The 13165-nt window shown below is 31.7% G+C and overlaps 1 protein-coding gene across 1 annotated transcript in view; it reads left to right on the forward strand.

The window, feature by feature from the left end:
• Nucleotides 1–4190: 4190 nt before the first annotated feature.
• LOC106457071 (CUB and sushi domain-containing protein 3-like) overlaps nt 4191–13165 on the forward strand; it is a 32848-nt gene continuing 23873 nt past the window's right edge. The window contains exons 1-2 of the mRNA XM_013916455.2: nt 4191–4438; nt 5652–7274. Coding sequence (XP_013771909.1) covers nt 5832–7274 — 1443 coding nt within the window. The 5' untranslated portion in view covers nt 4191–4438; nt 5652–5831. The remainder of the gene's footprint in view (nt 4439–5651; nt 7275–13165) is intronic.

Genomic DNA, 13165 nt, shown 5'->3' on the forward strand with positions numbered 1-13165 from the left:
TTTGGTGGGACGGGGATTCGAACCCGCGACCCTCAGATTGCGAGTCGAGCGCCTTATCCACCTGGCCATGTCGAGCTTAACGAATAGTATCTAATCAATATAATTTACGGATTTTAAACTGCTAGATACCTGTCATTAAAATTACGGGTTTTTTTTCTTTCATTGTTGTTGCATTCTTTAAGTACAAATTTAGGTTCAGTATCAGAGATTAAAATACAGCCATTTTTAAAATTTGCATACTTGAGCTATACTTGAGGGTTTGATATCGATAAAATTAAGCATTTTCTCTAAGATTTCGGTTATGTTTCATAGTAATTTGTTTTAAACTAAATATTCAGAACTCTGGGTAAAAGGAAAATAGCTTTTTTATAAATAAATAAATGCGCAAAATACCATCTTAGTTCAAGAAATGAGAAGATTCATGGATTTGTAAGTAATTTCAGTTGTAGAAAAGATAAATCTAAACGATAATAATGAACAATAATTTTGATGTAATGATTAATTGTCACATAATCAGCTAATAAAGATACGATCATTCAAAATAAAGCATACGTGCTGAAACAATGATAAAAATCTTAGACATAGTTTTTCGAGTTTTGTAGTAAATGTAAACATATTTCTCCAACATCTGTTTGATAATCCCGGTAGTGGACGAAGAAAACAAAGAAGTTCTAGTCACTGATAGAAACAGTTGCTAGAGAACGTTCCGCACATAAGCATTACTTTTTCAGAAAATTAAAACGTATTTACTTCTGATAAACAAGAACAGAATAACAGTACGTTTGCTTGATTCAATGAATCAGAGACAACGCAAAACATCGTTTCCAATGGGAACTGGTACTTACTATGTTTATATGGTGCCTTTGTACTTGTTGATTTCAGAACACAGATGCTATTGTGATAATCTGAATACGCTTTTGATTGAAAAGGAGATATTGACTATAGAAACTTCTTAATTATTGAATAAGATAATTTGTAATATATAATTTAAGCTTTTGCTTATATCACAAACAAAGTCTGATTACGTTTGTGTGAGACATGCCATGCCAACTAGATATTACAAAGAAATCTAGTTATATTTATTAGAAAATGACAGATGCATTCATTTTATTGTTTAAAATACAATATGTGTGTGGCACCAGGTTTTATTCATTTTGTAAATAAATTATGTAACTGTTCTTTTGCCTGTATTACGACGAACAAAAAAAAATGTAGCTAATCCAGCTCGTACTCATAACAACAGAAGAAAAGTCATACAGCTACTTTCGTTTGTACCCATGACAACAGGTAAGAAGCTTATCACTGTTGCTTGTCTAAATAAGGACAAACAAAAGGTTATGTAGCTACTTCTAACTGAATCCATAAAACTGAGAAGAGGTTATAATACATAGCAACAAACATTTACAGAAAACAAATAATACATAATCTCCTTCTCTATGGGAAAAAGTACAATCCATTACTGCCCGTTGCCCGGTAGGACAACAGTAAATTTACGGGCTTAAGTTGCTAAATCCGAGGTTAAATTACTTGCAGTGGAAACAGCAGATAGCCTAATGTGGCTTTGCTTTAAAACAAACAAACCATTAATGCGCTCTTACCGAGAAAGAGTTCAATAATAAAATATTCTTTCCCAGAGAAGCTGGAGATATGTTTCATATACTATAGGTTATATAGCCTACTTCCGATTCTACACATACAGCGAAAACCAAGAGGTTCTGTAACTACTTCCTTTTATATTGATAACAGCTAGTTCTGATTATTTCCGTAAAAATAGAGAAGAGGTTTGTGAATACTACTGTTTGTAACCTCGAGGACAAAACAAAAGTTTGTATAATTACTTTCTTTATATCCGTAAGGACAAAACAAAAGTTTGTATAATTACTTTCTTTATATCCGTAAGGACAAAACAAAAGTTTGTATAATTACTTTCTTTATATCCGTCAGGACAAAACAAAAGTTTGTGTAATTACTTTCTTTATATCCGTAAAGGACAAAACAAAAGTTTGTATAATTACTTTCTTTATATCCGTAAGGACAAAACAAAAGTTTGTATAATTACTTCCTTTATATCCGTAAGGACAAAACAAAAGATAATATAGCTGCTTTCGTTGGTTTCCGAAAGACCGGACAATAGCTAATGAATTTATGTAACTAAGTCATCGTATTATTTTATTTTTTTATGAAAGACTCATTTACGAGCTTTTTATGTGTATGTATCTGTATGAATATAACACAACTCCAATACGTAAAAATAAATGTTGAAATAGATTGTTAGAATGAGACTGATTTGCAACTTTTACTATCTTACAAGTAAGAGTTTTTATCTAATAAAGACAATAGTGAGTTGGGTGAGAGGCCTTTTGTGTTTAGTAGCTCAGATTCATGTTTCAAATACATTAGTTCCTTAAAAAGTATTCATCATGAAAAATTTCTGTTTCACTTTGACTACAAACAATTGTTTTACTGTGACACTTTTTATAAAATTTCAAATAGTCATTTTACCAAACAGTTGTGAAGCGTAGTTGAAGTAAAAAATGAATCATTGTAATGATCGAATGGTGCATGTTATTTCATTACCATTTATTATGTTATCATTATCAAATTAAAGCTTTCAGTGGTTGATATCAACGAGGAATCTAACTATATAGTTGTATATCTCGCACTAATTATCATCATTAAAGCAAAATAACATTTGATTTACTTTATGTCTTGAAATTAAACATATTGTTTAAAAGGTTTCTAGAAACATTAGGTTTTAACATTCAACTTATTTCGTTTTTCGAAATTCTTTAACTTTTTTATTCTTGTTGAAGGGAAGATGAAGTCATTAAAAGTATTACACTGAACTTTTAATTGGTAAGCTGTATGTCTGCGGACTTACAACGCTATAAACTGGGTTTTGATACTCGTGGTGGGCAGAGCGCTACTCGTGTAGCTTTGTGCTTAACTACAAACAATCAATGAATTAATTGGTAAGTACTTTCGAGATTCAGTAAAATTATACTTCTATTCGGGTTAAAAAAATAACTAAATTGTAGCTCTATTCAGGTCTCCTCCCCCTCCCCCAAAAAAGTTATATTTGGGTTCCAAAAAATAGATAAATCATAATATAATTTAGCATTACAGAATTTTCGCATTTTTAATGCAATGGGTGGTGTAACATAATATTCAATAATATTTGTGATCAGTGTTTTCCTCTTTCACGTGTTTGTCGTTAATATGACAACGATGGTGCAAAAGAAGAGAAACTGATGAAAACATTAAAATTTGCATCTATGTACGAAATTCTCGAAGAGAAGTGCAAAGTGTTCAATAAACAAAAAGGTTTTTTATTAATCTTAAGGATGGTTAATCAGTTTTAAAATAGGCTAATACTACATAAAGCCATAAATAAAAAAAACTGTATGTTGTGAATAGCTTATTGAAACACCTTGAAACATTTTGTTCGTTCTTTAGAAAAGAAGTATAACTACTGTGTACTAGTAACCGCAATTAACACAACTTAGGGGCACGTGCTGCGCATATTTCATAAATGGCCCGAGATGATTAAACTTTTATATATCAAGTTTTACTTGGTAGAAGTTTTTTTTTCTTTTTTAATTTGATTTTTAAAATGTTATGTTTGTTTGTAGTTAAGCACAAAGCTACACAATGGGCTATTTATGTTATGTTAATGTAACGTAAAATGTGTACAAAGGTTTATTTACAAATAATGGGTCGATATAACATAAAATTCTCATTTAAAACAACAACAGCAACAAAAACATACGCAGAAAAACAATATTGTTTTCCAAAGTTGATAACATTTTCACCACGTTGAACTGAAATTATCCAGTGCTTTTTGAAAGGCTGCAATGATATATATTTAGTATATCAAGCTGTTTAGTTTGCTTACGAAAGTTGGTAATATCTTCACCAAGTAATATTTAAGATGCACAAATACTTGTAGAGTTAGTGAAAGCTATGAATATTTTAATCCACTATATATACTCCTTAATCTTTAAACGATATAATTTTTAAAGCTCTTAATCATGCAGAGGCTGTTAAGAAATATAAAACAATGCTTGCAAATATTATAACCATGTAGAGCATTTCATTATGTTTATTTACTGCATAAAACAACATCGAGTGCCTATTTTGCTGTTGTTATTTTTACCACTAGATGGCAGAAACTAGCTATGTAATGGCGTCAAAGGAAAGTCGAAAGAGGACAAGAAAATAAATCAACTTGCGTGACGTGAGTGGCCAAGTTTGTATTGTAAAATGGTATGAGTGTACTAGGACTTAACGTTATACTACTAAGAAACAGAGTCGAGCTGTAGGCCTAGGCTTACTCAGACACTTTATTTTGTGTTGTCATTGTATCAGGAAGTGGATGGCAGATGGAAGGAATGGTTCAACTTAAAGACAACGTGTTTTACTTTTAGTGAAAATTGAGGTAGGCCTACATAGAAAATTTCCTCAAACTCTGTTATACTTAAGTTATAATACTAATATAGTAATATACCATAGACGCTCTTAAGTTTTATACTTTCATTTTTAACACGCTTAATTCGTACGACTTAGATATATAATTGTCACAAATATTTCAAATATTTTGTTTTGACGATTGTAGTAATTAATTCTACTTTTACTTCTGTATTAGCAGAAACTGTTAATAAACTTGAACTTGAAGGTTTATCTAAGACGAGTTTGACTCTTAAGTCTTATATTTATAAGCCGTATCATTTTTAGATTTTCATTTTAGTTTTACCTGAACTTCTTTTAAACTTTAAGTTGAACTAAAGGAAATTTATGTTTAACGTATCTATTCCACTACCTTCGTTCATAATCAGTTTAGAAAATAGGGCTTACTTTTTATTTCTAGTTCTACTCAAGTGTTGTGCAGTTATAATTACTAATACTATTATGTATTATGCAAAAAGTTGCCTGTAAACTTAAAATATAATAAGTAAATCGCAATATTAGCTTTACATGCTAAATTCTGGATTAAGAAAAAAATTTGCTCTTGTATAGGTTGTAGTAAAAATGTATCTTGTATTTTCTAGCATAATTAAAGGCGAAAATACTAGTTAATTAATTAAGTTAAAACTAATTTCAGTATTCCATATACCATGTTCATTTAGTTTTACAAGTAACAATCTAAAAATTGAACAATTTACGTATACGAAAACTATTTTATAGGTGTTTTTCTCCTGCTAGAGACTAAGTTAATATAATGAAAAATCTTGTAAAGTTTGGGATCAAAGAAAAAATTAATGTAACAATCCATAATAAAGAAAAGTTAAAGAGGAATTGAAATCAATCTGAGGATTGTAGTTGTGCTTTAATATATTTATATCAAAATAATATTTACCATTGTTTCTTTTATTGCAATCATTCAATATATATATTATTCAATTAGGATAACTTAAAAGCCATTTTTATGCATTATATGGTTTCAAAAATACTAATACACACATTACTTGCTAACTCACTTAATGTTAGACTCGACAAGCTTATTTTGAATTTTATTATTTTACTATAATCATATTTTAACGTTTTTTGAAGCTACTCTTATTTAAGTGGTGTGAAACAACAGAAAGGTCTTTGTTACCTCATAGATCATGATTTGTATTGCTCATTAACTGTTAGGTTTTCTTTTTGTGTAGGAATTCCATATGATAACACTTGCCTTCCAGATAAGATAAAGCAATCTTGTTTTAGTCTACCTAGACTCGTTTGTTCCTGGCTGTGTAAAGTTCATATTGCAGTAACGTAAATGGTGAATAAATATAAGATAGTTTCAGTTGTGACATTTTTGTATGTGGAGACAGAAAGTTTATTAAACAATGGGTGTTTCTGGTTTTTGCCAATATTTTACATGTAGTATCTCATTGTGTTTTGTGCTGGTAAACTTAAGTACATGTGATAAATGTGGAGATGTTGGTCATGAAGTAGAAAGTGGTGTGATCCATTTACCAAAATTTGTTGGTGGAAATATTGAGAACATTAGTTGCAACTGGAGATACACTGCACCATCAGGACTTCAGTTTCTGCTGAAGGTAGACAGTGTCCATCTTCCACCTTTGGATCTGAGAAGCTCTTCACTACATATATATCTTGATGATAAATGGTTTCATATTCCCAGAAGTTGTGTCAAGTGTTTATCTGAGGAAGTTTCAGGAGAATTATTACGAGTAGTTTACACGTCAGCCATAATACCATCAATACATGTAAATAATTCTTTTTCATCTGACTCTGATACAACTGGAGCTTTTCAGATACGATTCAAAGCATTTGACCCTTATGTGTGTGACAGAGCCAAAACTCCAGAAAATGGGTACATTGAAGGTAAAGAGAGAAAAGTGGGTCAGAGTATACACTATAAATGTAATCCTCCTTATGAACTAGTTGGAACAAGTGAATCTCATTGCTTGATTTCTGAGCATTCTCCTGTTCCTCAGTGGACTGGAAAAACCCCTTCCTGTGTTGTTCCAAACTGCAATGGTGAAACAGTTCATAAAAGGGCAGGTTTGGGGTCTATTGTCAACCCCGGTTATGCATCTCATGTCTTGTTATCATCACAACAATGTAGATGGGAAGTTACTGCAGAAATTGGGAAACAGATCAGAGTCACAGTTAAATGGATAAAATTCCCAGAAAATCAACATTTAAATCATGCTCAGCTTTACCTCTATGATGGCAACATCAGTTCAGTCATAGCAAACATAACCTCCATTTTGGATAGAAAGACTAATGTGATTACAACAAGAACTAACAAATTGATTGTGACCTATTCTACAGAAGCAGACACTAAATATAGGCAAGAGGCTGGATTTCACCTGATGTATACTAGCATTGAAACAACTTGTCCTGATCCAGGTCAACTTCTCAATGGAAAAGTTATTGGTTATAGTTTTACAGTGGAGTCAAGCATTGCATTTCAGTGTGAGCCAGGTTATTCTCTTCACGGGAACAATACTGCTAACTGTTTATCTAATGGGGACTGGAGTGTTCCAAAGCCATTATGTCACCAAACCACCTCATCTACTGAAGAAACACTGAATATATCTACTTCTCAACTCAACAATAACAGTCCTTCTTTTAAAGAATCTTCTAAAAGTAAAGCCAAAGCTATCCCAGCAATGAAAGAAGTGCCCCAGAAAGTACCTCTTGGATCGAAGTCGAAGAATGAACAGGCCCAATGGAAGGAACAAACAAGTCCTCACATAAAGAATGTTGAACCTGAGGATGTTGAGCATTCTCAACTAATCTCGTCCAAGAAGTCTGGGGTAAGTGAAAAGATTCAATACATTTGTATTTTAGGTTCACTATAAATTCAACCCATTAACTAATATTACTTTTAATTATTAGCTAATTTCATATTGTTCATATAACATGATATGCTCTTTGTTGATCTATGTATTTGGTGATTTTTTTAACATGTTCAATGTTTTGAAATAGTGGAGGTAGGTAGCACTGGCTGTTGAATGAGCTTGTGCACATTTTCCTCTCAAAGGTGATAATGCATCAAAAGTAATTTTAAACATTCTCCTATTATATGCTTGTATATATTATGATTGACGACTGAAAATATCATTCCTCTATGTAGATAGCTTGCTTTCATCAGTAGTTAATATAATTTACTTTGTTCTTACTGTTTTTAATATTCTTTGAGAATAAAAAAGAAATACATTGTATGCTTGTAACAAAATATGATGACTCCTGTTTAACATAACATTGGATGATAAAAACATATACAGGGTGATGTAGAAGTCACTCACCACCATGATATTTCTAGGTCCCTCTTTTACTGTGATTTGTCTATGTCATATTTCTATTTAACTTTTTTTTTCTTGGTTCAATAATTGGTTAGGATGTCATTAGCCTTGTGAGAAGATATGGAAGTAATCCTATTGCTGCATTGTGTCTTGACACCAACAATGCACACTTCAAACAGTTGTGGAGATAATGGTGGTGTGCCACCATTTCTGTTATTCTGTATTACTATCTAAATTGATTTTTATTGTTTCTGTGGGAAGAAACAAAATTAATATTAAGGTTTTCCTTTATTAAGAGTTTAGATTAATTTTAAAAAAATTGAAAAGACTTCTGTGTTAAATCCCCAAGAAAAGAAAAAATAGTTACACCATGAAAATGACACTAGGTCAGGTGTTTGTATATTGTGAATGTATAAAAATTTCATAACTGTATGAATTATAAGAAACATTCTAGGACTTACAAGTGTGGAACTTTTGTGAAAAAACAAACAAACTTTGTAACCTTATTTTTGAAGTGACTTCTTGTAAGACATTAACAGACTTTCCACTATCAGTGATCTTCTTAGGTTCTTCTAATCTCATAATGTAAACTTAGTTTTGGCAGACTGTTTATTTCAGTAATACTTACTTAATAACACAGTACTTGGGATATTAATCTCCTCTTTTTACATGGTGGGTGGATACAGTGCTTGGCATGGTGAGGAAGTTCTCTCTTCTTTCGCATGAGGGTGCAGTTAATAAGTAGCTTCTATTATGTATTAGTTTTGCGTTTGTAGAGGTCACTGGCTTTCCAAAAAATTCTTTTATTAGATTTATTTGCTGTTAAGCTATGCCTTGCCCAACTATGTCACATAAGCCGATGTCTTTCAGTCTATAACCTCACTGTCTCCATATTGAATCCCGCACAACAAGGCTCCATTGTGTACATTATGAAACGCAGTACATGTCATTGTTTTTACAGCTCACTTGATAGACATTAGTGCAGTTAAATTAGAGTAGAACATCGGTCTAGGCTGTCCCTGTTGATGCTCAAGTCGTCACGATATGTCTGACCTTGAGAAACGAGGTCAGAGGTTATACTGTATAGTGTCAATGACATATGTTCATAAGTAACCTTTGAGTGACTTCATCAGATAAAATATTGCAGTCGAATTTTTCATACAAATCACTGTATACAAGTTTTATAACAGTTATATTGTATTTTTTTCAGTACAGGATTCTTTGTTGTAACTATACCTTTTGAAAGTTATTTTAGTTCCACAAAGAACTGCCAAGTATTTACATTAAAAAAAAAAAATCTGGCATGTTCGTAATCCCTGAAGGTTTTGAACACAAAATCTTTTTAAGTTTCAAATACGTTTAAAAATCGCAAGTTAAGCGATTATTGATTAATTTTTGAATAAAACTCTTCCAATATAAATGAGACTTTCACTTTTCTTTTTTTATTTAATATCAAAACAAGTAGGAAAGAACATATACACAAAAATTGAAGTATTTGGTGTGTGGTGGTGCCGTTTCTCAAACTTGCGTGTGCTTAAAGTACTATTATTATATTAATCAATAAAAAAAAAGAAAACCAACAGTTAGGTGTATGATATCCTTAGTTTAACAACTGTGAAGAAACTTTGGGTGAAAATTAACTGGAGATATACTATACGTTTGGGTACAACAAATGAAACGTGTGAGTGAAACTGTTTTCCAAATCAAAAGTGATTATTCTCAGTCATATCAACCTTTCACGTGAATCCCTCGCGTTACTAACGAGCGAGTTCGGTCAAGTTGTAAATAAAGTCTTGTCAATAGAGGGCGCATTGCATCCTTTACAAATGGCGATTTCTGTAAAAGTATGGTGTAATTCCAGATATCAATGCATACGTTTTTTGTACTTCGAAATCAAATTAAGAGTATTATATATTTATATATATAACATAAATTAGGGGGAAAAGACCAAGCTACGAATTAGCTTCAAGTTTTTGTAAAATATTGTTCCAAAACGCCAGCAATTTTGGTTGTGGTAGCTGTTATGCATATGTTGTGAAGACTGTTAGTTAGAGTTGTTGGTTATCGGCCAAAAACTGACAATTTATGTGATTTAGTCTATTAAAAATCACAGAAAATATAAGTGTTAACTTATGAAAAACTAATGATAACAAAAAACCCCACCTAAAAAGAAAAGTACAAATGTTTATTGGGCTTATCTTCTCGCCAAAAGCATCACAATCAACAAGTATATTACATGTGATTACTGCGGCATTAATGAAAGTTTTGTAGAATTTTAGTTGAATATTTTTTATTGTGGGAAAACTTAATTCATTAAATTGTATTTCTGTAAGTGATAAAATTTCCCATACCAAATACACAAAAATATATTTTACAATGCGTATTGATTTATCAACATTTCAATATTGAACAGAAACCATCATATTTAATACTCAGTACAGTATTAAATATGCTTGCCTTTTTTGACTACAGTATCAAATTGTACTCGCCAAGTGTTTTTATTAAAAGTCTACAATAATGAAATAAATGTGTGTTGAAGGTGTGTTTGAATTTTATAGGAAAGAAGATATCTAAGAGCAAAATGACTTCATTCGCCAACAAAACCTCAACACTGACAAAAATTCAAAGACGTAAACATAAATATCATTGCCATACAGATAACAGTTTTGAAGAAGGGGATATGTACACAGACTTACTCATTCAAAGGACTGCTAAAGGTTACAATGACTGTTGCTGTAATAGTATGTTAACATTCGCTGTCTCCACTTATCACTGAGTAAGTTCTCTGGACTTATTGGTAGGTAAATCAGCAAAAACAGCTGGACCAAGCAACAAGTATTTCAAACATAGTTTCTTTAAAGGTCTTAAGTTTATATTTAACTTAAAATATGTCAACACAACTTTAACTAGTACTTCGGGATCAGCAATCATTTTCAGTGTCTTGGATCATATGCTTCCAATCAACCAATGAAATTAAATTATTTTATAAAAGTGTCGATAAGCCTCGCTTTCACCTATAAACTGTTATATATACGCATCCTGACCAGGTCCTCTGAGGAGTCAAGGTATCACGGAAGGGTCTCATTTATACGAGACTCACAACTGACAGGAAACCATGATACAAAGTAGATTCTAGCTAATACTTTGAAGGAAGTTGTGTGGCATCAATTGGGCAGATTACTACCAGTACATTTAGAAGTTTAACTTTAGCATGTTAATTGTAGTTCTGGTTAGCACACGTGGAATCTACAAAGTTAATTTCTAGATTTAAGGCTGTTTGACGTGAGATACAAAAGACAATTTTCACATTTTATTAATTTACTGCTAACTCTGCTACAACTTTAATAGCTGATAAAAATCAGACGGTTTAGATTAAAACTATATGGTATTAGTGTTGTGATAGGTTGGTTGTCTTTGAATTTAATCCTGTTGATTATTCCGTTTCCTTGGGCTATCTGAAATATAGTGTCAGTTCGTTCAATATTTAACCCTAGAATCGACTATGGGTTCCCATCATCTTATCAAGCACATTTTTATAAGCTATTTAGGCACTAAGTAGTTTGTGGGTCCATAACTCCGTTGATTGCAGGGTCCCAAAATGAAAAATAAATAAAAGTATTATCAATATTGTGATTAATCCAAAACTGTTGTTGGGGGTTACCTGTGTAATTTATGTAAGACAGTAACGGTTTACCTTTTTGTTGTTTAATTTAAGTATTGTAACCGACAAAAAAAGAAGTGTAAAATTACACAATATAATGGCGGTATGTGGTTTCGAACCCATTTGTGGTGAACAGTATATAAACAGTTTTTGTACTTTAAGGGTTAATGAAGTGCTATCTGAAAATATCATTAATAAATTCTAGATGTAGAATGAGTATTCAAAGTTACACTGAATATGACTTATTATAATGCTAGATTTGTAATTGTGTGATGATGAGTCAGGTTACACGCTGTCATTACCAGCGGTAGAGGGTATTGCCATAATCTTATTATCGTTCAGTGGTCGTGGAATTAAAACTTAGTTCCGGCACTTTCAACAACCAGTTAGTGTTGTGCTTTCCTGTTTACAGCTCCGAAATAAAACTTGTTTGCGAACTGATAGCGTTACTGTTTACTCGGGTATTTCCACAGATAATTTGGGGTGACTAAATTACAGGTGTGGTGAGCGTATTATGAAGGTCTGATTTACAGCAATATTTTTAAATGCTTTTTTTTTTTCTCATGAGTCACAGCATATGGCAAAATATTTCAAAATTTTAGTTTTTAAACAGCAAAGCAGACTGGAAAATTGAAGCCACGTTTACAAAAAAAGCGACTAATCACATTCCAGAAAAAAAGACTATTTTATTTAAACCCAACATTTCGGCTTACGCCGGATTCGCATAAAATCGTTTTTTTTTCTCTCTCTGGAGTATGATTAGTCGTTTTATTGTTTTGTTTTGTTTTGTTTTTTGTGAACATTGCTAAATTTTATTTTTCGTGGAAACATTATATCGAAATCAGTTTAACCTGTCAGACGTTAAACACGATTTTCTATTTGCTTACGATTTCAGTAACATGGTTAATATTAAATTGACTAGATCCTTTTTATTAGTATAAAATTGTTGATCAAAGTGTCTATAACCATAAGTTTCATATATTCTTTATTACTGCGGTTATGCTAAGTTCTAATAACTAGAATATTATTTTCGTAAAATAGTGTGCTGAACGCGGCTCAGTGGTTAAACTGCCAGACTGTGGAGCTCACTAAAATTAAGGGTAGCTAGCATAGATAGCATATGTATAGTTGCACGAAACCAAACAAAATCATAAAGTAGTTTAGGTACTTAACTTATATTTTCACTATTACTATAATTGTATTAGTAGAATTGGTTACACTTAAGTTTTTATCACTACTTTAATACTGTTAGTGTCAATAACAGTTATAACAGTTTCAGTAATATTATCAGGCAGGCGGCAGCACTGCCTATGTATGGATGACTCGAATTGTTCATCGATATAGTATTTTAAATGTCTCTTCAGTAGGTTATCATAATTTTACAATACTATTACAGTGTTTTCTTTTATAACAGTATATATATAATGACTGAGTCATAAGTTCTGGGGATGTCTAAATATCATAGCAAAAAGTTTGAATTTCTTGTTCTTCTTTCTTCTGTTTTTTTTTTTCCAAATACAAACTTTTAGCTTATAGCTCCGTCATCTCTTGACCGATTTTAGATCTAATTACAGTTTTGGACGCAGAAGGTCAAACGCTTTCGATTGGTGTATTTGACCACGTCCAAGGTCTCATAAATTAATTTGCTTTAATCCTGCCTTAAAGAATTTCAATTTGAGGGAAATCCTGATGACAAATCAAATCGAATCGGGAATACTCGCGCCCTACGCTTGATATTGCT

The sequence above is a fragment of the Limulus polyphemus genome, unplaced genomic scaffold (assembly GCF_000517525.1).
Source record: "Limulus polyphemus unplaced genomic scaffold, Limulus_polyphemus-2.1.2 Scaffold288, whole genome shotgun sequence".
Classification (NCBI taxonomy): Eukaryota; Metazoa; Arthropoda; class Merostomata; order Xiphosura; family Limulidae; genus Limulus; species Limulus polyphemus.